The 27,803-nt window shown below is 46.2% G+C and overlaps 1 protein-coding gene across 1 annotated transcript in view; it reads left to right on the plus strand.

The window, feature by feature from the left end:
* The window catches only part of B4GALT5 (beta-1,4-galactosyltransferase 5), a 74,481-nt gene extending 47,624 nt beyond the window's left edge, over positions 1-26,857 (plus strand). Inside the window, exons 2-9 of the mRNA XM_055393324.2 lie at positions 6,297-6,431; positions 15,882-15,995; positions 16,952-17,076; positions 18,173-18,289; positions 18,864-19,051; positions 19,981-20,103; positions 22,706-22,807; positions 23,693-26,857. Of these exons, the coding sequence (XP_055249299.1) occupies positions 6,297-6,431; positions 15,882-15,995; positions 16,952-17,076; positions 18,173-18,289; positions 18,864-19,051; positions 19,981-20,103; positions 22,706-22,807; positions 23,693-23,840 (1,052 nt within the window). The 3' untranslated portion in view covers positions 23,841-26,857. The remainder of the gene's footprint in view (positions 1-6,296; positions 6,432-15,881; positions 15,996-16,951; positions 17,077-18,172; positions 18,290-18,863; positions 19,052-19,980; positions 20,104-22,705; positions 22,808-23,692) is intronic.
* Positions 26,858-27,803: the final 946 nt, after the last annotated feature.

A 27,803-nucleotide genomic window follows, 5' to 3' on the forward strand; every position in this document is an offset into this window, starting at 1 on the left:
AATAAATGTTTACCTGGTTTGCCTTTCATCTGTTTCTTCCTATAAAAATATGTATGTGCCTAAAATTTCACCGTATTTCTGTATCAGCATAATACACACATGCATGCACACGCACATGCACACACATAGGTACACGCTGTGGCTCTTTGCAGCTGACAACATATCCTAGAAATTAGTTCACAGATTTTCCTCAATCCTTTTTTTTTTTGGTAAATTTATCGAAGTATGGCATACATATTAAATTGTGCACAAATAAATGAACAGCTTGATGACTTTTTCCAAAAGGCGTATACCTATGAAACCAGTATCCAGGTCAGGAAACAAAAGGTGACCAGAAGCCCCTCCCAAACTGCCCCCCCCCACACACACACACCCCGGCCCTACAGGTGCCTCTTCCCAGGCTTCTGACACTACAGATGAGTCGTGCCTCTTTCAGGACCCCGTGTGCATAGAATCACGTGTGTTGCATGAGAGACTCGCCCGTGTGGTTGCGTGTAGTTGTAGTGATCTCTTCTAGTCGCTGTGTAGTATTCCGATGGGCTGCACATGTTTAATCTGTTCTGTCACAGGTGAACTTCTGGGTTCTTTTCCAGTTTGGAGCTGTTTTGACTGATTCCTCATTCTCTGGTATTAGCCTCACAGGACCTCATCCGTGTGAATGTCCAGTAATTCAAGCAGTCTCCTTTGGGTGGACATTTAGTTTTTTTCTGATGTCTTCCTATTACAAATAATGTGGCACAAGGTTTTGAATACATTTGTGCAGTATGTTAAGGAACATTACAAAACCAAGCCACTTAGTGGGGACCAAGCGTAAGTGGAAGTCTCTCAGTCAGGTCTGACTCTTTGCTATACAGTCCTTGAAATTCTGGGGCCAGAATAGTGGAGTGGTTAGCCGTTCCCTTCTCCAGGAGATCTTCCCAACACAGGGATCAAATCCAGGTTTTCCACATCGCAGGCGGATTCTTTACCAGCTGAGCCACCAGGGAAGCCTAAGAATACTGGAGTGGGCAGCCTGTCCCTTCCCAAGGGGATCTTCCAACCCAGGAATCGAACCAGGGTCTCCTGCATCGCAGGCAGGTTCTTTACCAGCTGAGCCACCAGGGAAGCCTGAGAATACTGGAGTGGGCAGCCTGTCCCTTCCCAAGAGGATCTTCCTGACCCAGGAAAATCGAACCGGGGTCTCCTGCATCTCAGGCTGATTCTTTAGCAGCTGAGCAGGAGTGAGAGTGCCAGAGAACACTTTTAGGGAAAATGTCGTCTGTTTGGCAGCTCTGCTCGGCTGGCACAAAGGAATTGCTGAACTTTTCGTGAACAGGTTTGTGAATGAAGCTGGTTAAACTCAAAACATTTTGAGTTCCTCTCATAGTGGAGTAGGGAGCTAATCACTAGAGAAAAGCTTGAAATCCCATATCCATGCACAGCTGAGTTCGGAAGGCTCCACTGCTCGTTGTCCCAACTTAGATATTCATGTATTCAAGTACTTACTGTGCATCCTCTGTGTTCCAGACACTCTGTTCCAGCCACCAGGGGCATTGATCCTGCCCTCACCGAGCTCACATTCTAGAGGGCGATAACACGACAGGTTAAGAAAAGGTGTCATATGTTAAAAGAATAAAGCCAGAAAGGACTGGGGGGTGTGCACACACACGTGTTGGATGTTGGCGTTAAGACACAGATTTTAAAGGGTAGTCAAGAAAGGGATGGCTTTCTTAATTCTGTTTACCTTACCCAGCCAGATGTGACAAACATTAACGATACACGTTTAGGTTAAAATTATGAGCTCTTTAAGTATATAGACTCCAGTATATAGAGTCCTCTAATTGTGGCAATTCCTCTTGGGTTCGTTGTGTCAATTTATTTTGCTTTTAAGCCGAAATGTCAGATTTCATTATCTAGTGAGGAATTTTTTATGAGTCAGAGTCATTTATTAACCTGTGTGTTCAAGTGAAAACGGTGTTCCCCGACTCCTAAGGATGTTGAGGCCGCCTGGAATCCTGATGGAGGGAGGAGAGGATGCCTTTCCATTAGGGTGCCCACTGCTCTGCTCCCGGAAGCTCTCCAGTTAAAGCCGTGGCCCAAGGCTGCCTCCATGGGCATCTGGATGGAAATTTCCAATTATATAAATCTGAGTGAGCCTTATTTCTCTCAGCTGAGTTATGATCACAGGAGATACCTCAATCTAGAAGAGAGGCAGGACAGTAATTACCATTTCTCATGAAAGTGTAAAAAAAACTACAAGTAAGCCTGAATTTGTAGTAAATGTTATTTTAGCATGTATCACAGGGCAAGGGGGCTTCCTTGGGCAATGGTGGATTAGGTAATTCAGCATCTCTGTTGTAGGATTTCTTTGGCCCTGAGCTGTTGAGTATTTGCATCTCCAAGAGGGGGTCGAGTTGTTGACAGCGCTTTGGTAACGGATGGCTCTGGGCCCATCAGACTGCACCTGGCCCACTGTCAGCATGGGCCACACTCTTTGTCAAGTGTGGACTCCTGGGCTGAAATCCGGGACAGTGAGTGCAGTCATGGTGACTCCAGGAAGAGGGGGTAGGGTGGTTAGCGGAGGAAGCGGGGGCTGTTTAGCATGAGGTTGCAGATTAGGCGGGGTGGGTGTGAGCGTGGTTGACAATGTCTGTCTTCCGATATCTGAAGGGTAGGAAAGGAAAGGAACTTGACTCTTCCGTCAGGGGACAGGATGAGAACCAGTGCTTAAAAGTGACTGGAAAACATTTTGGACCCAACCCAGAGTAGAGTTTTTTTCTGAAGACAGTTCTGCTGTACAGAGTGACTCTGCGTTCTTGGAAGGCACAGTTTTTGGGTGGTGGTGTCTGAGGAGGTATTGAAAAGTGTTCTTTAAAATCCCATCCAACCCTGAGTCTATGAATCTGTGATTATTTTCTTTGGCAAAAATTTGCTTCCTCAGGCTTTTTTTTTTTTTTCCAGCCTTTTGCTAATTCCTGTGGAGAGTTTACAAAAAGCATTAATAATATGTGGTTTGTGTAATTTGTTTATTGAATGACAAGACGAACACATGAGACAGTTGTTAGCAAACTAAGACAAAATATAAACAAAAGGCACATTTTTGAATACCACAGAAATCCTAGACGGGGAAGACTGGAGAAGTATCTATACTGGGGTTTGAAGGATTAATGAGATTTGCACGCAGCAGGGAGAGCAGAAGCATTGAGGATCAGCAGAAGCCCAGGCATGAAGGCCAGAGATGCAGAAGGCTTTTGAGGAGGAGCTGTGTGGATCTATCTGTAATTAAGAAAGATCCGCCTGGCAGCTTTGTGTAGGAGATAAAGACTTGAGTGCCATCTTCTTAAGAGCAATTGTTTAAGTCATGTGGGTGTGAAATCTCTGAAGGACAGGTGGCTAGAACATGGATGAGCACGTTCTTAAGCTTAGCAGTTAGAGCATAGTTAGACCTGGTTCAGATCCATCCCTCATTGACCTTGGAGAAGAAAGGTGGAGAAACCGAAGCCTAGAAGTCCCAGGGATGGGGGAGCCTGGTGGGCTTCTGTTCTTGGGGTTGCACAGAGTCGGACACAACTGGAGTGACTTAGCAGCAGCAGCAGCAGAAGTCAACCCTGAGTTGGATTGTATTACTTGCCTCTTAGGTTATGAGGATTAAGTGAGATAAAGAATTAAGTGCTCAATATGTGTTACTATTACTGATTATGTAGCTGAAGTTCCCTGCCTAGAGTGGTGATTCTGGAAACTTGCTCCTCTGCCCAGCCTCACGGGTGTCACCTGTGAGCTTGTTACAAGTGCAAGTTCATGGGTGCCACTCAGATTTAGGGAATTAGGGTCTGGGGGTGGGTGGGAGGTGTAGGAACGGGCTCTCTAGGTAATAGGCAGGAAAAGGATTGAGAACAGCCCTACGGGAATCGTATAGAACTAACATAGGGAGGGAGTTGTTTTTTTTCTCCCTCATTTATTTATTTTTAATTGACGGATAATTACAATATTGTGTTGTTTTCTGCCATACATCAACATGGATCAGTCCTCGGTCTAGAGTTTTTTAAAGCGGGGCTAACAATGGTATCCTTTACAGTGGAGAGGATAAAAAGAGAAGATGAAATTTGGGGGAAAAGAAGTAGTGTGTATTTTTGGCAGTGCCTGACAGTTTTGCACACAGTGTTCAATAAATATTTGTCTTTATATTATTGAAGACAGCTGGTTTAATAGTATGCTGGGGATGGAAGGAAGAGTTGGTGTAATATGTATAATATACATAATATACAGCCTAAGTGATTAAAAAATATATATACTGCAGAAGCACATGAGAAGTACGATATGGGGTGAAGTTTAAATCTTAGGTTTAACTGCCTGCCTACTGTGACCAGGCAAGCTGCTCTCTGTCACAAATAGAAAGTGAGGTGCTGCTCTTTGTTTTCTGAGGCTTCACAGCATTATACTTTCTTTAAGGATTTGAAGCTGTTCCTCCCCAACCCCCACCCCGGAAACTTTTTTATGTGACAGAGAGTTAACACTGTGTCTGATCTCTCCGGCCACGCCAAGAGTTAAGCATGCCCTTGTCTTCCAGTCACTGCCAGGCCTCATCTGAAACGCTCCCTCATTTCTGAACATTGACTTCTTTTGTTAATTATTTGACGGCTCTGGGTTTACCTTAGAGAAGGTGTGAAAGCTTTTATGTCCCTGGTTAATGTGGGCCACCTGGGGGTTTTCCACATTAAGCGTTGTGCCAGTTGACTTGTCCCTGTCCCCACCCCCATTGCCAGCACAAGCTCCAATCATGGTAGCTGGAAATAAATTGACTTCTAAGCTTCATCCACTTAGTCCTTATTTACTGCCCATTATGTGCAGGACACTGTGATAATAATGAGACAGTGTCCACAAAATATGTCTTGCTGAAGAGCCAGGACTGCCCGAGGCCGTGTGGATTGAGTCTGGAGGAGAGTCCGGGGCTGTCTGTTGTGCACCTGCCTGGAGCCTGGATGGAGGTCAGCCAAGGGTTCAGATGAGCCCTGGCACACGCCAGAGCCCAGACTTAGGAACGTGCCGTCCACTCAGACAGCCCCTCTCACAGTGACTGGTGAGGGAAACGCGAGTAAATTAGAATGGCTGGTGAAGAAGCTATGCTTATAAACCTTACTGCTGCTGCTAAAGTCGCTTCAGTCGTGTCCGACTGTGCGACCCCATAGATGGCAGCCCACCAGGTTCCCCCGTCCCTGGGATTTTCCAGGCAAGAACACTGGAGTGGGTTGCCATTTCTTTCTATGATGCACGAGAGTAAAAAGTGAAAGTGAAGTCGCTCTTAGCGACCCCATGGACTACAGCCCACCAGGCTCCTCCGTCCATGGGATTTTCCAGGTAAGAGTACTGGAGTGGGGTGCCATTGCCTTCTCCGTATAAACCTTACAATTTCTTTCAAATACATAGCATTTGAGATTGCAGACGGAGTACAGGAATTACACTTGAGATGGGCTAATTTCATGCTGTAGAGAGACTTCGGGAAAACCCGAAGGAAGGTTGCTTTCCAAAGATGATAGTGATTGGGCAGTTGATCTGTTGAGTCTATTTTTTTGTTTGTTTTGCTTTGTTTTTATTGAGCTGTAACTTGCATGTAACGTTATTTTAGTTTCAGGCACACAACATAAAGACTGGATGTTTCTGTGTATCGTGAAGGGAATCTGTTTTAATTGACACCCGGATCAAGCCGCTTGCTCCTTTTCCATTGCTGTGAACTGTGGGGCTGAGGCGGATGGATAGTGAGGACTGCTAGCATTCTTTCATTATCTTCTTTCTCTCCAAATAGTGCAAAAAAAAAAAAAAAAGGTAGTTGAAGCCTTCATCACCACTTTTAAAAGATAGCCAGGACCAGACCTACATCTAAGTGATTCCAAAAGGCAGGGCAGTTGGTGGCTTCCTTTTTCTCTGAGGATAACCAGTGAGTCTGAGACTGTGAATTTAAAAAGAGCAGAGATCTTTTTCAAAATGTTTTAATTGATCCAAAAGGTCTTTCTGGTCATATCAGGGCTAGAATACTGCTTGGGTATTTGAAGATCAGGTAGAATATAAATTTTTAAAGCTGTCGAATATGGATGGATATTCCCCTAAGTCCTACTAGCTCCCCGAGGAAGATCAGTATCCCGAAAACTTAGACCCCTGCATGGAAAAGAGAAGTTGTGGCCTTGTAGAACCTTAGCACCTAAAGACGTTTCACAGAGGAAAGGGGAAAAGGAAAGGAACGCAGGGTGCAGTGGTTTCTGGTGTGTCTTCTGTTCCTGCTGCCTCTGAATTAAGCCCTTTTCCGTCCCCTCCTGTCTCCGCAGTGAACACCTACCTCTTCATGATGCAGGCCCAGGGCATCCTCATCCGGGACAACATGCGGACCATCGGCGCGCAGGTTTACGAGCAGGTGGTCCGGAGCGCCTACGCCAAGAGGAACAGCAGTGCGAATGACTCAGGTACGTTTTAGTAAAGGGGGGGTCTGCTCAGCATCCCTCCCCCCATCAGAGGGAGATGCGCTGGGAATAATTCTCTTCGATGGAAAAAACATGCGTTGTGGAGGAGGGACGGTCTGACTGAGTCTTAGGTTATCACCAAAAGAAGCTCTTGCCGAAGGAGTCCTTGTTTGTTCTGTGGACAATATATTAAGGGTGATTGGTTGACTCCACTTTGACTTCATGAAGAGTATCTTTCAAGAGCCCCACTTTTTGTGTATTTGCCCTAAGTAGGCAGATTAAAGCATGTTTCTTTAGGACACCAGAAAGGAAGGAGCACCAAAAATATTTTGAAAATGATTTTATTTAAAAAAATACATCCATATAGCCTGTGAGGAAAAATCGGTTGGTTGGACTTGACCCGCACTTATTTTCTGGGTCAAGGTCGTGGGGCCTGTTGATCTTGTTTTCTGAGCTCCACATGGCAGGGGTGTGCCCAGGGCGCTTTCAGGGCCAGTCTGGTCCTGGCGGCCATACCGGGGGAATTGCACCGTCTCGTCCTTTCCTTCAGACGCTACTTGAGCTTGGCCAGCCCAGGAGGCCTGGCTCACCTTGCAGTGTCTAAATGCGTTCAGACTTCCATTTCGTAATCATCAGGCAGTCTGGGACAGTTTCCACAAATTATAAAAGCGACTTAGGAAGAGAAATTGAATGGATCACCTAGTTTGCCTTCCCCAGTCAGGTGTGATTTTCACCCGGTGGCTGAATGCCAGTTGCGTGCCCATGTTTGGTGGTCAGACTCCTTTAGCTTTGAAGAAGGCTTTTCAGATTATTCAGCTTAGCAGCGGTGATGGACCCCAGACTAAACATTTCCGCCTCAGTTTTTGGAACTTGGACCTGTAGCTTTTATTATCTTTTAAACGCTAATTATGTAACGAGAGAAAAAGAACACCAAGGTTAGATAGCTTGCCTAACATTATATTGTTAGAACTTGAACCTGAATTGTGGGTTTGACTTTAGCTATTTTTTACAAAAGACTATACATAGCAAGTTCTTTTTGAGAGAAAGCTGTCTTTTTTTATGTCTGTTTTTTTAAAATCTTCCAAAAATTGAACAGAGGAAGTATTTCCAGATGGTTAAATGGGTCTGTCGTGAAGCATCTCCAATCTGCAGCCAGCAATGGTTTTTATTTAGAAAACGGATTTTGAAATTTCAGTTTACTTCGAATTCATGATTTACCTCTTGTTTCTTTAACTGAGGACTAATGTGCTTTCCCTGTGGCTTCTTACTGATCTCACTCAAGCCTAGAATTGTAAAATACGTGTATTTTTAAAGACACTCTCCTCCACCTCAACCCTTTGTTCCTCTCTAGTAAGTTCTAAGATTATCTGGAACTCACTGCAGAATGTGAAATTGCTCTGCAAAGGTTGTAAATGAGAATTCTGTGATGTTGGGATCTCAAGAGGAAGCACTACCTTCTTAAAGGGAAGTTAAGTCCTGAGAAGAACTGACCATGTAATAATGGACCAGTCTACCCCACTGGCGGGCCGGTTTAGCAGTAACCACGCGCCACAGATTAGCAAACTGATAAGCTTCGATACTTCCTTTCTTCTTGCGTGTATGCTAAGTCGCTTCAGAGATGTCTGACTCTTTGCAACCCCATGGACTCTAGCCTACCAGCCTCCTCTGTCCATGGGGATTCTCCAGGCAAGGATACTGGAGTGGGTTGCCATGCCCTCCTCCAGGGGGTCTTCCCAACCCAGGGATCCAACCTGTGCTTCTTGGGTCTCCTACATTGGCAGGTAGGTTCTTGACCAGTAACCACCACCTGGGAAGCCCTCCTTTCTTCTTAAAAGTTTGCAAAGAGCAGGCCGTCAACTTTTCAGAACTTTTAAGCCACATTGTGGCCTCACAGGACAAATGGCCTGAGGCCTGCCCCATGCCTCGAAGAGGAGTCACTGTAGCTCCTGAAGTCAAGGGCAAAGGTGAGCACTGTTCATCATTTATGGCACTCAGTTTGAAAAGGATCCCACACGCATCGTCTCACTTGATTTGGGTATGGTTCCATTGGGTAGGCAGGATTTTACTTCCATTTTTCCCATGTACGTGTAATCTTGGGGGTGTTGGTGTGGTTTGATCATGTGACTTTCCCTAAATCCTGCCCCAAACCTCCTTCAGGTTGTGTGATGACTCTTTTGACTGAAGGATGAAGCCATTCAGAGCTCTTTCCCCCTGTGTCACTCTGGATAACGAAGCGTGTATGCTGTGCTGACCTTTACCCCATCCGAGTATTCAGGCCTTTCCAAGGGCAGAGCATGCTGGGGCTTCTCGCTGGGCCATTGGCGAGTTGTTCCGTTTTCTCTCAAAGTTAGAGGGTGTGGAGCAGGTCTGTGGTCCCCCCCACCCCCGCCACCGCCCACTGCCGGTCTTGCAACACACGCTCACGTTAATTCCCTGAGGGGTCGTCATCCTAGAAGCTAATCAGTGCATGAGTTAGTCTTTTGGAAGGCTTATCCAGGGACCCATTATTATTTGAATTTGCATGTGTTTATCTTCAAATTATCATCCACTAAAATAATTCTTCCCAGCATCACTTGGGTCAGATTGGTTAATCATCCATTTTGAGTTTAACGTGTCTCTTTTCCTCGTAAATTGTACGTCTTTGTCGTTGGGATGATTATGATGGGGTTCACATTTTGTTTGCATTACCTCATGGGCTCCTCACGAGAGCTCAGGAAGACCACTGCCGTGTCCCCACCTTAGGGGCGAAGGGGTCAGAGCACACGCGTTCTAGGACCCCGTGCCGTGCGGGGTTGGGACTTGCTGACCTCTGACCCCAGCATTGCCTCCTTGCCTGTGTTGTCTTTGTGTCCCCTGTGCCTGCTACCCTGCCTCACACACAGGAGGCGCGGAGAAAGTGATTTCTGAGTGCACGAGTGGACAGATTTCACGAGGAAAGCCACCTTTAAGTGCTGTGACCTAGATCCCAGATTACCATCTTGATTGGCTTCTGTGTTACTGGCACATCCTTGGTGACTTAACTGTTGAAGAGGAAACATCATTTCATTGGAGCTTATCCAGTAAAAACCAACTCTTTTTAAAATTCATTTCAAAGTCGTTTTCTGCCTAGCATAGTCAGAGGGAGTGTTTGGGGCCTAAGGCTGCTGAGACAGCCAGATGACCGTCGCTGCTGACCCGGCCACCCTCGCCAGGAGCTTGGTGAGAGTAGCCTGGCTGAGACAGTTCATGAACTGTGTTGATCCGCCCTGAAAAAAGTGCTGTTGAACACATCCATGTTCAGAGGTCTTCAGGAGGCCGTGTGTGGCTGAAAAGCTTAGTGTATCGTTGAAGTAATGCCAGCTTTCTTCACCCTTGAAAGCAAACAAGGCTACTGCCTAAAAAGAACGTCCCTTAAGAGATCAGGACCGTGACCTGGAAGTAGCCTGAAATAAGGGCTTCCCTGGTGGCTCAGTGGGTAAAGAAGCTGCCTGCAGTGCAGGAGACCCGGATTTGATCCCTGGGTCGGGAAGATCCCCTGGAGGTGGGAGTGGCCACTGCCCCAGTATTCTTGCCTGGAGAATTCCACAGACAGAGGAGCCTGGTGGGCTGGAGTCCATGGGGTCGCGGAAAGTCAGGCACAACTAAAGCCTGCACGCGGTGACGTGGAGGACCTTCTGTCACCGAAAGCCACCAGTATGCGAGATCGCGGGTCTGGTGCGGTTGACTCGGAGTGGCTGGGAGAGGTGCTCAAGAGACTGTTGGCATCAGCAGAGACGTCTCTGGGCTCATCCAGGCCAGCCGCTTCAGTCGTGTGTCGGAGGTGAGTGGTGGGGTGGCCTGGCATTTCTCATTCTTCAGTACAGATTTCCAGGTGCCCTTCTACCCGGAGAGACAGTTCTTCCCCCCATATACACGCACACACACACCCACCTCCCCACACTGGTGACCTGAGTCCCCTTCTGGTCATGTACTCAGAAGGACATCCTCTTGCCAAAACTCTTCAGAACAGGTCTGTTGTTGTAGACAGATGAAGTCATTGCCAGGATGTTTTGTACTGTTCAAGGAGGTGGATATTCTTAACCTCTTTCTGTCTGGTTTTTGGGTGGTCAGTCCATAGTTGTAATGTCTCCTGTCCTGGCAGGTAGTCATTCTTGAGTGGGCTAAATCCTGAAGAAGGCAGACTCCTTGTATATTACAAATACTTATAAAGGTGTCCTGATGACATCTTTCTAGTGTGTGTGTATGTGTGTTTTTTCTTTCCTCACTTTTTTCAAACAGAGAGGCAGGTGCTTGGCCTTTTCGCAAATGGGAAGAGAAAGTAGTGATTCTTCCTGGATCTGTTGGTCAGCACTTTTAAGTCCCCACTCAGCTGGATTTGGTAATTTGAGGGAGAAAGCAGAATTTTAGCACCCGCACATATTGGGGTAGCCACATAAACCTGAGTGCATATTGGACTTCCCTGGGGGCTTTACAAAATACCAGTGTCTGCACCTCACGCCCAGAGGCTTTTATTTAATAATTCTAGGGTATAGCCTGGGCACAAGGATATTTAAAAAGCTTCCTAGATGATTCTGATATTCAGCCAGGACTGCCAAACCACGGATGTAAAGCAGAGTTGACCAAGTAGGCTGTTTGAATCTACAGGCAGGAAGCATGTCACCTGTTATAAATGTAAAAACAGTTGCCTTCTTTGCTGTCTACCTCCCTTGCTGGAAGAACATGTTCTGGTTCAATATGGTTTACATTTAAATTAAAAAGTAAAACCATGGCCATAGAAATTCAGCAGGCTGGCTTTTTCTCTCAACGATTCCCTCGTTCAGTCTGGTTGTACTTTAGAAGGCCAAGAAATTGGTGTTTGGAACCCCTGAGGAGAGTAGGCAATATAGTCTGCCCATTTCCAGGCAGCTGGAGGAAAAGAACTAGGACCCCACAGTAACCAGGCACAGTTTTTACCATGTCGTGCCTGCGTGCATGCATGCGTGCGTGTAAAGTTGCTTCAGTCATGTCTGATTCTTTGCCAGGTCATGAACAATTAATTTTCTCTGCCTCTTCCACTTTAAAAGGCTTCTACTGCTAGTGGAAATGTAGATTTTGTTTAAATTTTATGTAAAGAACTGAAAATTAAAATTGATGGAATTAGGGTTTGGTGGGGTGGGAGTTCTCCAAGGTGTAGGATAAGGTTATGGACTTTCACTTAGGACTTGTATATTTGAGGTTTTCTTTTTTTAACAATGACATTAATTTAGTAGCTGGAAGAAAAAAATAAGTGGTCTTTTGCTTCTTGCTTGCTGCTGATGAAACAGGAGGGAAGTGGGCAGGGCACAGCCTTTAAAAGAATGACGTAGCTGCTGAATACGACATAAACTGGTTAGAACCAACTAGATCCAAGATAGTGGATGAGTTGACTTCCTCTAGACTTTGAGCCTCAGAGTAGTTCATTGTAACACATCAGCAAGCTGATTGACAAACAATAGGTACCATGACAGTTCTGAGGCTGACCATAAAATGTCAAAAAGTGGACGATGACCCAGTTCCTGAAAATCTCCGCCCTTTCCCGAAAATAGTTGCAATAATCCTCCCACTCATTAGCCCATGAAATACCAAGCCCATAAAAACTAACCACCATGTATTTTGGGGCCTCTCATCTTCTGAGATGGGACTTGCCTGATGGCTCAGTGGTAAAGAATGTAGAAGGCGCAAGTTCAGTCCCTGGGTTGGGAAGATCTCCTGGAGAAGGAAATGGCAGCGCACTCCAGTATTCTTGCCTGGGAAACCCTATGAACAGAGGGGCCTGGTGGGCCCGCGGGGTCACAAAATTGTCAGACACACTGAGCAACTAAATAGCAACGACAGATGTCAAGATCATCAACCCGTAGTTTCATCAGGTCTCAGACTTGCACCAGGCAAGTCTCCTCGTAGGAGTTGTGTATACGGGGCCTCACTTTCTTTACCTGTAGAAAGATAAGAGATTGGAGGACCCCCTTCATACCTCCCTCGAGAAAAAAGGCACTTGCAATGAAGTTAAAACGTCACTGAAGTAACTCTGGATATTGTGTGTATGTCTGTGTGTTTAGTGCTGTAAACCCTTAAAAACGAGAAGCATAAGAAAGGAGACCACCTCAAAAATTTATGGAAGTTGGAAAGCAGGTGGAGCAGTGATAAAGAACTTAACAGACCCAAGAAAACTCACTGCTAATGCGCAACAAGGAAAGCCAATCACCCCGTAGTTGATACCCCAGAGTCGCTCAGAAGCTCAGAAGTTAGGATATCAGGTATTTCTGGAGATAAAAGTACAGGTGGCAACTAAGATAAAGATGGGTTGAAAGCTGTCTGAAAAGCAGTCCGATGTCCAACCTCCAACCTGGCAAAGTACTGGAGACTTGATAACCTCCAGCCAGAGATCGTAAAACAGAGGGCCTGTCGGCTGGGGCGCCTAGCTTTCTTCAGGGTGCCCCCAGCTTTTCCTCCTCCTGCTTCAGGATGCTTGTGACAAAGACTGTACCATTCTGGCAGGAGATGAGAATGACTTCTCTGGGGAACCTGACCGGACCAAGAAGAAAGACCCAAAGATACTGACCCTGGAGGTTTCCCATCCAAACCTCTGACCAGAACACCTTCCAATGAAGAACCTCCATCCAGATGCTTCCAGTTAGCTGATTCCAAGCCCCACTCTTAAATGTTAGCAGATGGCCAAGCGTCACTGTGCTGGCGATCAAAACAAGTAACAAATTGGAAGAAATAATATGCTGGGAGGAGAAAACTTAACCATCACATATGTTCTCAAGGGTCAGAGGAAAAGGATCGTAAACATGGAACAAGATATTGAAGAAGATGAACATTCGGAAAATTAAAGGGACACTGGAAATTAAAAAAAGTAATAGCAGGAAATGATAATTAAAAGGACTAGATAAAATTGCGGAGAAGGCAATGGCAAGCCACTCCAGTACTCTTGCCTAGAAAATCCCATGGACGGAGGAGCCTGGTAGGCTGCAGTCCATGTGGTCACTAAGAGTCAGGCACGACTGAGTGACTTCACTTTTCACTTTCACACATTGGAGAAGGAAATGGCAACCCACTCCAGTGTTCTTGCCTGGAGAATCCCATGGATGGGTGAGCCTAGTGGGCTGCCATCTATGGAGTCGCACAGAGTCAGACATGACTGAAGCGACTTAGCAGCAGCAGCAGCAGATAAAATTGAGGAAATCTCTCTGAAGGTAGAGCAGAAAAATGGCAGGATAGAAAGTCAGGTAGAAAAAATGAGAAAATTATAGGACCAGGAGGCCCAACATCTAAGTCATATTTCTGTTCTCCAGAAAGAGAGCCCAGAATACAGAAGGCAGGAAATCATCACCACAGTGATACCTCCGAAAAATTCTTGAACAGGACTTGAATCCCCAGACTTTAGAGGCCACTGCATTGCCAACAAAGTGGAGCAGGCACACCAATATCAAATTTCCTGAACAAAGAGGAAGTTCTTCACACTTCCAGAAATTACTGTCACCTTTTACAAAGAACAGGAATTGGAATGACTTTGGACTTACAGGCCCAGAGGACTCTAGAAGGAAGTGGAACAGCACCTTTACAATTCCAAAGGAAAATTTATCTCCAGCCTAGAATTCTGTAAAACCCATGTATCAAGTGAGGAAAAATAAAAATAGTCAGATATCCAGGGTTTCAAAATCACTTCCGTTTCACCGCTTTTAGGAAGCCACTGGAAGAATGTGCTTTACCAAGTGAAAAGAAAGAAGTTGAAGTTAGGAAAACTGAGGTTCGACACTCTTGGGAGATGAATGGACTCCCCTGGCCACTGATGAAGGGAGATCCCAGAGTAGCACAGGTGGGTCACGCTCCCAGGAAAACCTGTCCATGTTGGAGTGGGTTGGGAGGCGCTGGACCTTCTTAGCAAGAGGAAGACCGGATGCCTGTGTCTTGAGGGGAAGTGAAGTAGCGAAGGGCAAGACACCCACTTGTCATCATTCCACGTAAAACTGAGCAAACAGGAAAACAAGACAGTTACTCCGGGGGTGCAAAAATCTTTACAGGAAAGGAAACGTAATCATCCTTTCCACATTTCTCAGCAACAGAGAATGTTTATTGAATCATCATCATAAAAATACTGAAGATTGTCCTAACCACAATTAGCATGTCTGACTTATAGGGATACTGGAGGATGGGAAGGGTATGTGTGCGGTGGGGGCAGGGGAAGAAAGGTATAAAATCTTCATCCCCCATAGTGAGAAGTCAACTGACCTAAAAACGAAGCATCGAGATCAACTGTGTACCGTAAGAAGGAACAAAACTGTGCCATTTGCAGAGATATGGATGGACCTAGAGACTGTCATTCAAAGTGAAGTCAGGCAGAAAAGTAAACAAGTATCGTACATTCTGAACACATGTATGTGGAGTCTAGAAAAGAATGGTGCTGATGATCTTATTTGCAGAGCAGAAATAGAGACACAGACATAGAGAATGAATATATACCAAGGGGGGCGCAGGGCGCATTGGGAGATTAGGGATGGACATATATACGCTATTGATACTATGCATAAAATGAATAACTATTAAGAACCTCCTGTAGAGCACAGGGAACTCTACTCAGTGCTCTGTGGTGAGCTCAATGGGAAGGAAATCCAAAATAAAGAGGGGATATATGTAAACGGATACCTGGCTGACTTTGCTGTACAGCAGAAACTAACACAACATTGTAAAGCAAGTATACCGCAAAAAAGAAAAAAGAGACACCCCCAAAAGGAAAGATTGGCTGTATAGGCTGATGGAGAGAAATGCTAAGGTTATGCGTATATGTCCGTGTTAGTCGCTCAGTCGTGTCCGACTCTTTGCAACCCCATGGACTGTAGCCTGCCAGGCTTCTCTGTCCATGGGGTCCTCCAGGCAAGAATACTAGAGTGAGTAGCCATTCTCTTCTCCAGGGAATCTTCCCAACCCAGGGATCGAACCCAAGTCTCTTGCATTGCAGGCAGATTCTTTACCATCTGAGGCACCGGGGAAGCCCAAAATACTCAGGTAGTTGACTTAAGAGAGGTGAGAGCATTTCCTTTCAGAAAAACATGGGAGGGGGTGCTGGTTTCTCTTTTTTAGTTATGTTGTAGGGTTGTTTGTGTTCTTGCCTGGAGAAGCCCAGGGACGGGGAGCCTGGTGGGCTGCCGTCTATGGAGTCGCACAGAGTCGGACACGACTGAAGCGACTTAGCAGCAGCAGCAGCAGGGTTGTTTGACTATGAACTGACTGCATATAAAGCTATGATAACAGTAAGAATAGAAACACTGGTGAGATAGTATCATCTGATTAACATTTCTATTGATGTATTCAGATTTCAGCTGAAGAGCTAAGGCAGCATCCTCCCTCACCGAAAGATAACGACTTAGAAAAATCCCTGTTTGGGGGGCATCTGAGAATTGCAGAGATGATGACTTGTACCAATCGGAGCTGCCTTTTCTTTTCTTTCCTCTCTAGATTATCCTCTCGACTTGAACCACAGCGAATCCTTCCTACAGACCACGACTTTTCTTCCTGAAGACTTCACCTACTTTGCAAACCATACCTGTCCCGAAAGGCTCCCTTCCATGAGTGAGTAGAGTGCTTGCTTATCTTCCTCTGCTTTCAAAACCAATGTCTTTCTATTTGATTAAAATAAAAGGAAGAGTGTTCTTGATCTCTCAATATGTCTACTTACAGAGAGATTATAAACTCCTGGCCCTTGGAAATAGGAACTGTGTTACATGTGTCCTGGCTCCTCTACAGCCCTTCTGCAGGGTTGCCTGTGTTCCTGGTGACATTTTCCACCACATTTTTCACTCTTTGCTTTACATGTTCCACTTCCTTTGTAACTTGAGGTCTGTTAAGATATCCTTGAGAAAGTGTAGGCAACCAGCCTTGTCTTTTACTATAAATCTCACACTGATTGTATAACTCATTTAATATGAGGGAAGTTATTTTCTTAACAAAGTGCTGGTTAAGAAAAATTCTTGCGTCTTTTCTTTCTCTTCCTTTTTCCTCTTCCTCTTCCCTTCCCCTTTCCTTCTTAGAATCTCGTGTGCAGTCTAAAGCAATGACGATGTACTGTTACACCTCTCCTGTGCTTTGGGGCTCCTTGGACTGTCTTCTTCCCGACTTGAGTTCGAGAGATGCACGTTCTGAGTTTGGCCATGACCAGTCAGGGTTACTGATCAGTGAATTGGGACAGCGTGTCTGCACTCTCCTAAGGAGCACACAGAGATGCTACCAAGCTCAGCTGCTTTTCTCCTTCCTCTTTGAGAAGTTCAGCTGCTGTTGTACTTGGTCTTCATTTCTTTCTACATCCTTGGCAAAAGCAAAACTCCCAAGTCTTTATTTCTTGGTTTGCCGCTTTACCCAGTAATAGGGATGAACTGAAACCCAATGGGTTGGTAAGCAGACGTAGTGACCCCCGTCCTTGTTAAAAAACACAACACACTGGAAAAGCACTGAACCATGCCAGAGATTACAACCCTGAACGTAGGAGTTTCGTGGCCTCTTACTATTTTTTTTCCCCCATCTCTGTTCAGAGGGCCCGATAGACATAAACATGAGTGAGATTGGAATGGATGCCATCCATGAACTCTTCTCTAAAGACCCAACCATCAAGCTGGGCGGTCACTGGAAGCCGTCAGATTGCGTGCCTCGGTGGAAGGTAGGGGTGGGGTCAGACCCCAGGTGCTGGGAAGCCTCCCTGGCACTTGCTGTCATGTGAATCACCATGGATTTCACTCTGACATTTTGTAATTTGCACCCTACTTAACACTTACTGAAAAGGATTTGCATCTGATGGGAACATATTGGAGGAATGGGTTTCTCTGAGGACTCTGCTGTAGCCACAGACATATGCATTGTTCTGGTCACTGAACCAGGACCCTTTTTCTTCCTTCTAGGAATATTGGCTAAGCAGTAGGGGAAGGGGGGTGGTGGGTCTCTTTTGATAGATTTGCAGAGGCCATCTTCACGAATTCAGCACTTTATGCTTTATTTGGCATTGTTGCCATGAATCTAGTGGTGTAAAAAGCAGAACTATCTAGCCTGACACTGAGAATTGTTTAGGTTTTTTTTCTGCATGACTGTAATCAGGAGACATCAGTAGTGTGGCTCAAGCTTATGACACTGACTTAAGTCAATTCTTTCAACAGTGTTCAGTAAAGTGCTTATTCCATGCCAGCCCTGTGAGATGCTATAGTGCAGCAGTGATCAAAGCGGATCTGGAACAAAGCAGTGTTTCCACCCCATCACTGGGATGTAAAATCAATTTAATGACCAGCGTTAAATGTATATATATATATATAAATCTTTTTTCATGTCAGTTAAAAGTATTCATTTAGTATATGTGTTGATAATAAGGGGCTTCCCAGGTGGCTCAAATGGTAAAGAATCCACCTGCAATGTGGGACAACCCCTGGGTCAGGAAGATCCCCTGGAGAAGGGAATGGCTACCCACTCCCGTATTCTTGCCTGGAGAATATATGGGACACAGGACAAGGCTTTGCTCTGATATAAGGGAGTGTTAAGACATCTCACCTCCCCTCCTAATCTCTTAGTCTAGTGGTTGGGACAAGCACACCCACACTGTTGTGAAACAAGCTGCGCTAGAATAAAGAAACAGGAGATACTGTTGGCATAAAGGGTGACCGCAGAGAAGTGGAGGGTACGGCAGCTCCCCGGAGCCCCCCAAGCGAGCTGGGCCCCAGTGCTGCAGGGACTCGCTGACCGGCGGCCTCTGTCGCTGTGACCCGCTGCAGGTGGCCATCCTTGTCCCCTTCCGGAACCGCCACGAGCACCTCCCGGTCCTGCTCCGACACCTCATTCCCATGCTCCAGCGCCAGCGCCTGCGGTTTGCGTTTTATGTGGTGGAGCAAGTGAGTGGCCCTTTCTTTCTTCTTTCTCTTCCGAGACTACAGTTGAGAGAGCTTCAAACTGATCCATCCTTGGGGTTACGAGTCTATAAGACTGAAAACTCGCGATTGAGTGGCCCTGTGGTGGGCAGGGAGCAGAGGGCGTCCTGCACTCCTCCATGGAGATGGTCAGTACCAGCAGGTCTGAGTGCTGCCTGGAACTTCGTTTTCCCTTGAACTCTTTACATTTCAGACCCAGGAAATTCCCGGGAGATAAGGGGCTGCAGGTAGAAATGGCCGTGGTGTTCTTCCTTCTGTGTAGGGGGTTGGGTACCCTTCTAAATGCCGTTACACAGCTGACTGACTGCCTTCAAACGGCCTTGGGAGAGAGAGGCTTAGCTTTATCGTTATCACCCATTTTTATTCCTGAGGAAGTTGAGGCGAGAGGTCAAGTGATGGTGAGTCAGGGATGAACCAGGCCGGACCCACCTCCCTTCCGGCCCAGTGATCTCTCAATAAGCTCTCCTTTAGGCAGGGCTGAGGCAGCAAAGATTCCTCTTCCAGAGTCCTTTTAAAAATAAAGTTCTGCTTCTTTTAGGTTGGCACCCAACCCTTTAATCGAGCCATGCTTTTTAATGTGGGTTTTCAAGAAGCAATGAAGGACTTGGACTGGGACTGCCTTATTTTTCATGATGTGGATCACATACCAGAAAGTGATCGCAACTATTATGGATGTGGACAGATGCCAAGGCACTTTGCGACTAAACTGGATAAGTATATGTATCTGTGAGTATCATTTCCTTTTAATTAAAGAGATTAAATTTAGAAGGATGATGAAAGATGCAAAGATGACCAAATCAAATTAGCTCCACCGTGAATCGCAATCTACTGATGAACGGATAAACGAAATGTAGTATATCCATCCACACACGATGGAATGCTATTTTTCAGTAAGAAGAAATGAAGTGCTGATATGTGTAACCCCCTGGACGAACCTAGAAAGTGTTATGCTCGGTGAGAGAAAACTAGCTACAGAAGACCGAGTATTATATGATTCAGTTTGTATGAAATGTCCAGAATAGGCAAATCTATAGAGACAGAAGGAAGAATAGTGGTTGCATAGGGTTGAGGAGAGTAGGGAGAAATGAGTGACTGCTGCTGATGGGTACAAGGCTCCTTGGGTGAGAGGGGAGGGTGATGAAATTGATTAACACTGATTGTGGCCATGGTTGCAAATCTCCATGAATATATAAAAAAAAACCCATTGAATTATACGCCTTTAATAAGTAAATTAGGGACTTCTCTGGTGGTCCAGTGGCTAAGACTCCATGTCCCCAGTGTGGGGGACAGAGGTTTGATCCCTGGTCAGGAGACTAGATCCCACATACTTCAACAGAGATCAGAGACCCCACCTGCCACGCTCAAACCAAACCAATCAATATAAGACTTTTTAAAAATAATAAATGGGTAAGTTATATGGTATGTCAATTCTATCTCAATAAAGCTGTGATTTAAAAAAAAAATCAACTAGAAAGAAATGTAATTGGCTACTCGGGTTGATGCATTTGGCCCGAGGAAACATTTCAGGTGGTTTGGGGCAGTAGCACAGAGAATACTGTTTTACTTAAGACTTAGTCCCCAGGAGCTGGCCTCTTCCGGGGGAAAGAGAACACCCTTTCATGCATGGATGACTGATGCGACGCATCTCCTTTTAGGCTTCCTTATACTGAGTTCTTTGGAGGAGTGAGCGGCCTAACAGTGGAACAGTTTCGGAAGATCAATGGCTTTCCTAACGCGTTCTGGGGGTGGGGTGGAGAAGATGACGACCTCTGGAACAGGTACTGCCCTTCTTCTGATGTCTTCTAGAAACACTCCCTTAGGCTTTCCAGACCAGCACTATCTAGTAGCAATATGACGCATTAAGCCATGTATTTCATTTTTAATGTTCTTGTAGCTTCATTTAGAAAGATTTTTAAAAAGGAAAAAGGTAAAATTAATTTATTATATTAATAAAAATATTTTAACAATTATACTTACCACAGTATATCCAAAACAATACCATTTCAACATGCAATCCCTATAAAATTTATTTTAATATAAAGTATTAATGAGATATTCTACATTCATTTTTTTTCTTACTAAATCTTAGAAATCTGGTGTGTACTTTACACGCATAGCCCATTGCACTGAAACCTTCCCAAACCAGAGGTCAAATATGAGTTATATTTACACAGATTTATCCATGCCATCAGGTAAGGTTCATCTTTTAAGTTTGTAGTAACAATCTCATGTGTGAGAAGGGTCAAATAGTATTTTTGTACAGTAAGTAAATAGTAGGGGCTTCCCTGGTAGCTCAGCAGTAAAGAATCCACCTGCCAGTGCAGGAGATGCTGGTTCGATCCCTGGGTCGGGAAGATCCCCTGGAGAAGGAAAAGGCAACCCACTCGTGTTCTTGCCTGGGAAATGCCATAAACAGAAGAGGAGCCTGACGGGCTCCATGGGGTCACAAAGAGTTAGACACAACTGAGCAACTAAACAGCAGCCCAGCAACTATGCCATTTTTATATAAGGGACTTAGGCATCCTCGGATTTTAGTAACTATAGGGTGGGTGCTGGAACTAGTCGCCCCCCGCCTGGAGACTGAGGAACGACTGTATATAACACTGACAGTGTAAGTTGGATTCAGAGGAGGCTGGTAAAAATTCAGATAATATGGAAGTATATAGATAAAAGGGGCTTCCCCGGTGGTTCAGCGGTAAAGAATCCACCGGCAGTGCAGCAGTCGAAGGAAACACAGGTTTGATCCCTGGGTTGGGAAGATCCTCTGGAGGAGGGCATGGCGACCCAATCCATGGACAGAGGAGCTTGGCGGGCTGCAGTCCATGGGGTCGCCAAGAACTGGACACAACTGAAGTGACTTAGCACGCACATAAACAAAAGAGTGTAAGTCCTAATCCCCATTGTTATCCTGTTTCCTCCCTAGGAAGCAGCCATTTGAACAAGCAGTTTCTTTCTTTATAGTTCTTTCCATTCATAAAGAAACAGCCCAGACACATCCCTTCTCCCCTTCCAGTCCTGTCAGTACAGAGAGCCATTTCATTACCATTACAATTGCATGGTATTTCCTTGTGTAGACAGCAGTTTATTTTTAATCCTCTCCTATTGATGAACAGTGTTGTTTAATTTTGAGCATCTTTTGTTCACATGTGCAGATATTTCTGTAGGTTAATTTCCTGGTCGCAGAACTGCAGAGTCAAGAAGTAAACGCACTTTTAAAATTTTGATAGTTATTGTCTGATTTTCCTCCAAAAGAGATTGCAAAAGTATTGTGACCAACAGTACAGATTTTCTGGCTGCACCACCCGCTTTGGGATATAAATGGCCATTGAAAGTTGTGCCCCATTTCAGCAGCTCCTGGACAATTCTTTCTCAGTCTGTTAGGTAAAAATGGCATCTCATCCTTTTAATTTGGGTTTCTTAGGAACCTGGTGAGGATGAGCAGCTTTTCCATACTGGTTTGACTGGTTTCTGAATCTAGTTGGGCTCCCCTAGGATATCTGTTCTGCCGGCTCATCTTGTTCTTTCCCCAGCTCAGCAAGGAGTCCCTCAGGCCAGGAATGTGTGACTGGTTTTCCCCAGCACCCCCACACAATTCCAAGCACACAGTAGGCATTTCATACATATTTATCAAATGAGAGGGAGAACACATCTTCACCCTGTCAGCCCTCCATATCCACGGGTTCTGAATTTGAGGATTCAACTAACTATGGATGGGGGGGGCGGTGCGGAATTCCAAAAAGTTCCAAAAATCAAAACTTGGATTTGCTCCCCGCAAGTAACTATTTACATAGCACTGACGCTAGAGATGATTTAAGGTCTGCTGGAGGATGTGTGGAGGTTATATGCAGATACTATGCCATTTTGGGCTTCCCAGGTGGCTCAGAGAGTAAAGAATCCACCTGCCAATGCAGGAGACATAAGAGACACAGGTTTGATCCCTGGGTCAGGAAGATCCCCTGGAGAAGGAAATGGCAACCCACACCAGTACTCTTGCCTGGGAAACTCTGTGAACAGAGGAGCCTGGTGGGTTACAGTCCATGGGGTCACAAACGAGTCAGACCCGACTTAGAAACTAAACCACAGACAAGCTGACCCAGAGGGGGCATGTGTGCACCTGTCTGCAGGGGGTCCCACATGGCTGGACCTGTCACTGAGACCCCATGTCAAACCTCGGGAATTTTTAATTTCTCTTCTTCTTCAAAACTTTTCATACTGTAGGCTTCTTTTCTGAAACCATGAACTTATCCAGAGGGAAAGTGACTTGAATATGTAGATGCAAAAGAAGCACTGTTGTTCAGCTTGGCGTTCCTCAGCCTTGGGATAGGTTTGGTCTCACCTGTCAGACTTGATCATTTTACCCATCTTCTTTGTCTTGGACAGAGTCCAGAATGCAGGCTATTCTGTGAGTCGGCCAGAAGGTGACACAGGGAAGTACAAGTCCATTCCTCATCACCATCGAGGAGAGGTCCAGTTTCTTGGAAGGTTGGTGCAGTTTGTTTATTCCTCATACAAAAGTCCTGTATTTCCAGGGTCCTCAAGCATTGCAGTCCCTGGGCCTGCTCCTCACCCCTTCCAAGGTCTTGTTCAGACAGCTGTTTGAGAGTTCCTGTTTATCACTCATTTAAGTGTGAGGCAGGTGTTTGGGGGCAAAATGATACTGTTGGTGAAAAATGTGATTGTAAGATCTTTTAAGGCAATCCCTCCTTCTGCACCTTAAGCTTTGTAGTCTGCGCTGTAGCTTTTCAGGGAGTTGGAGAAAAACCCATTCAGGTCAAAGTCTGTGTGACTCACGCTCATGTGACAGTGTGGCGCCCTCTCCGCGAGCTTGGTTCTGGAAGGGTGTCCCTGAGCCTCTGTTTGTGTGGCTGCAGCTGCTTTATCACCCTGTACACCCTCAATAAAAAAAACCTCCAGCTCAGGCTGAGCAGAGGCGAGTGGATGGCTTGCATCTCCAGGCCCTCAGGAGTGGCTCTTTCTGGCTTTTTGTTAATTGTTGGGAGGACTGTCCTCACGACAGTCAATCCAACTGCATGAACTGTTTTCCTGGCGAGTAAGAGGGCACTGAATACAAACAGAACTTTCTCGTACCCCCTGTTTAACATCTTACCTCCCGCTTCCCCTCTCAGTGAACTCAGGCGAGCCAGTTAGGATTGTGAACCCCGGTTTCCTGCCCCTCGGCAGACGCGTTAAATGAAGCCCAACAGCTCCGTGAAATAGGAGGTGTTTCCAGTTCTGATAATGGCGCGCCGCCTGGAGGAGCCGAGTGGCTGATGACCCGCCCTGCGGGGCCGGGCAGGAGCGTGGTCTCCCGGGTTGTGCTGCTCGGCCCCCCGCTCAGAGCCGCCCCCTGTGCCCCCTGCTTCACAGGTACGCTCTGCTGAGGAAGTCCAAGGAGCGGCAAGCGGTGGACGGCCTCAACAACTTGAACTACTTCGCAAACGTCACGTACGACGCCTTGTATAAAAACATTACCGTCAACTTGACACCCGAGCTGGCTCAGGTGACTGAGTACTGAGAGGACAGCCTGGCTTCGCGCCCGCCCGCGGGACAGCAGCCGCCGGCGCGTCCGAGGCCGCGCCACAGAGGGACAGAAGCCCAGCGCCTCCTGAAGGGTCACAGGGTTCAAGGAAACAAAAATGTGAACGGAGCACACGCACAAAACGCCTTCCCCTCTGCACCCGCCGGGGTGGAGGGAGGCGGCCGGGACCTGCCCTGCCCTTTCCACAGGACCGGCGTATGCCCTGCTGCCCTCCTCCCCGGCCTCCCGCCCCGCCGTCGCCCGTCTCCGCCGCGGGCCTCCGCCACCGGAACCGGAACCGCCCCGGAGCCGCTCCCCCGCGAGAACGGCCCGGGCAGCCTCTCGGCCTCCCGCGCAGAGGCAGACCCGCCGCAGGGCCGCTGTGTGTTAGGAAGAGCAAAAGGAAACTCCACACAACCATCCTTCTGCGCCTCTGGTGTTCCCTCTCTCTCTCTTTTCTGAATTACCTGCTTTGGGTGGGGTTGAGGGTGGAGGGGGAGGGCTTGGGGAAGAGAAACAGACGTGCAACGATCACTTCTTGAGGAAGTATAATTGTAAATAAGCCATGTAAAATGCCTTTTTTTTTTTTTTAATTTAACTTTCTCGCCGGCTCCAGCTCAAACCGAGGGTGTATACATCAGCTCCTATATTGGTTTGGCAGACGCAGGAACTCGGCTAAAAGGGAACGACAGCATCTGGTTGCTGTCCCTGTGGAAGGGAGTGGATATAGAGCATGGCACGGCAGAACAGAACGGCCCGGTCATTACCGCCAGTGGCCAACTTCTTCTGCCTCACCTCCCGTCCCCTTTTCCAAAAGCATTGCTGTTGACTTTGGCTTCGGTTTTCTCTTCCCCGCTGGGCAGGCCTCCCCGGTCCCAGCCTCGTGCTGAGCAGGAAGCTGTGTTAGGACAGTGCTGTCCTGCCTGAAGCAAGCCTTTCAGGTGGGCCCACTGCACACCGCTGGGTCTCTCACCTTGGTGTCTCAACCTTTTTCCTCGCCATCAGGAGAGAGTGGGGGTGTTGGTTTTTCCTACTTTCTGTTTCTTTCGCTTGCTCTTGTGGACTGTGGCCACAGTTTCTGAAATCTGTGCCTAAATTACCAACCAGCTTCAACAATTCCTCTGAATATTCCCCTTTTTGGTTTCTGGAAAGTTTTGTGTTGTCTTTTTTTTTTTTTGGTCAACATTATTGACTAGTATTGGGTTGGCCACAAAGGTCGCTTGGGTCATTCTGTACCAACGTACGGGAAAGCCCAGACGAACTTCTTGGCCAGCCCAATATACAGAATCCTGAGCAACTGAATGATGCGGAACTTGCCAGGGAGCAGGTGACACTTGCGTGCTGCGGATCAACTGGGATCCAGGCTAGACCAAATCAGGGCTTTGGGATTAGATTAACAAAGCTGCCGGACGGACAGACACAGGAGCCCAAGTGCTCCTTTCACACCCCCATGTGCTTTTTTGAAGTCCGATTCTAAATTGCATTTGAATTTGTGCCTCTCTGTTTTCCCCTGAGCCAAATCCCTCACCTCATAGTCCCCTTTTGCTCCTGCAGAATTCTGAGAAATACCAGGTTTCCCCCATCCTTTTCCATAAAACATATTTATGTATCCATACTAAAGAGTACTTTCTGAGGAGTACTTCATAGGTTTTTTTTAAATTGCCTTGTTTGCCTTCAGTTTCCTTAATTTTCATGGTTTACATGGATGTGTGTGTAGGGGCTATATTTGTGTATATACACGTGGGTTGGGGTTTTTGCATGTGTGGGTTCCATGGACGTATGATCCCCACAAGCTGTGGGAGTGATTGGCCAGGCCTTGTTTTTTTTGTGTGTTTTTGTTCTTTGGAAGAAGAGAATGCTATTTAGAAAAGAAATCGCATTGCAAAGCTCTTACCAGCTCATATGAGAGAGCAGATTCTTGCCCTTGAGCACGCTGGTAAGTTGTTATCATAATGTTTTAAAAGAGTTTTGAGCATTTCATGCTTTAAAAGACCTTCACAAGGAACACGACACACGGAAGTTCTTTTGGTTTTCCTTTGACGTAAGGTGCGTAAAGCAATAAAAATTTCTTTCCCCCTTCCTCCATGCGCCCCCAGGCCTCTGTGCTGGCCTGGCCTCTTCTTTCTCTGAGAGCTGTGAGCTGCTTTCAGTGTGACAAAATTACGATGTCCTTTGGAAGAATTTGCCAGGGCAGACTGCATTGGTCAGGGATGACCCGTGTTTTTGAAGCCTTTCATTAGCGTATTTGCCATCAAGAACAAACGCTGGCAGAAAGCTAACACCTGATTTAACAAAATGCTGGCTTGAGGACGAAAGGAAAAGTCTTTCCAGGGCTGGAAGTTGGGTGACTTAAATCATCTTGCAATCATGTGTGAGTTTGTTTTATCCATGTGAAATCTCTTACTGTGCACTGTTAATCATTTATCCACTAAACTGAGTGGGGAAACGTAAAAGCAAAAAAAAAAAAACCACAGCCAGCCCCGTGTGCTGTTGATCTCGAGAAATTATCATGTTAGGAAACAACAGGAACCAAATGTGGCCTTGCACGAGTTTGGCAGCTGAAACTCCTTAAGGCTACCAAATGGATGGCCCCTTAAATCAGCCTTGTCTTTTGATTGCAGCGTGCAAGGAAAAGTTTTCTTTCACACTGATTTTTTTTGAGGGGGAGGGAGTGTCCACAAAGCTATTCATTTTGACAACACAGGGCCTCCCCTAAGAGCTGCTCCATCACAGACACCTGTAGCTGAACGACAGCCACACGGACTGATGGTATCCACTCACCAATGACGATGACATTGAACTAGCTTATTTCCATCACTACGATTTTTTGAGCTTGCTCTTATGTTTTAAGAGGTGCCAGGGGTACATTTTTGCACTGAAATCTAAAGATGTTTTAAAAAACACTTTTCACAAAAATATAGTCCTTTGTCATTACATTATTTACTCATGTGTTTGTACATTTTTGTATGTTAATTTATGAATGATTTTTTCAGTAAAAAATACATATTCAAGAACCAAAACTTGGTGGTCGTCTCTCTTTGTCCAGGACAGTTTGACTTAGAGTCTTGGCTTCTGCTTTTGCTGGGCTGACCTCAAGGTGGTCCTGAGAGAAATACTGCCAACCTGAGCCCTGCAGTGAGGCCAGTTGAGTGAAAAATGCTGCTGATGTAACCAAAGCATTGAACCCCCTGTGCTATGGGGCGTCCATCCACACTTGGGTCTTCATTCAAGAACTGGCCCAGGAAGGGGATTCTCTGGTTAGGATTTCATGTTTCCACTGAAGGGGCCACAAGTCCAATCCCTGGTTGCAGAGCTAATATTCTGCATGCCGAGTGACCACAACAGCAAAAGATTTAAAAAGGGGATTCCCTGGAGGCCTGAGCTTCCCTGGTGGCTCAGATGGTAAAGAATTGTCTGCGGTGCAGGAGACCTGGGTTTGATCCCTGGGTCGGAAAGATCTCTTGGAGAAGGGAATGGCAACCCACTCCAGTATTCTTGGCTGCAGAATCCCACAGATAGAGGAGTCCATGGTTTCGCAAAGAGTCGGACACAACTGAGCAACTTAACACTTTTATTTTCCCTGGTGATCTAGTGGTTGACTCCACACTTCCACTGCAGGGGGCACAAGTTTGATCCCTGGTCAGGGAACTAAAATCCCACGTGCCCAGACGTGTGGCCAAAAAAAAAAAGGAATTGTCCCAGGTAATGCCCATCAAGTCAAATCAGACCCCTGGACAAGGGATGGGGTGAGGGTCGATTGAGTTTGCCTCCAGAAGGTCCTCTGGGGCCAGTCCAGAGTTTGCCGTCTGCCTGTGTCTACTTGGAGGTTGTAACCAGAGGTTCTTTTTGTTGAAGGTTTACCGCTGACTAATATTCTGTGGAAAGTTCTGTGTCCAGGTCCTAGGGATATAACGATTAGCAAAATAATAGGTCAGCAGCCTCGTAAAGCTTACCTATCCA

This window comes from Moschus berezovskii, chromosome 15 (genome assembly GCF_049115385.1).
Source record: "Moschus berezovskii isolate FMDL1 chromosome 15, NW_MosBer_1.0, whole genome shotgun sequence".
Taxonomy (NCBI): domain Eukaryota; kingdom Metazoa; phylum Chordata; class Mammalia; order Artiodactyla; family Moschidae; genus Moschus; species Moschus berezovskii.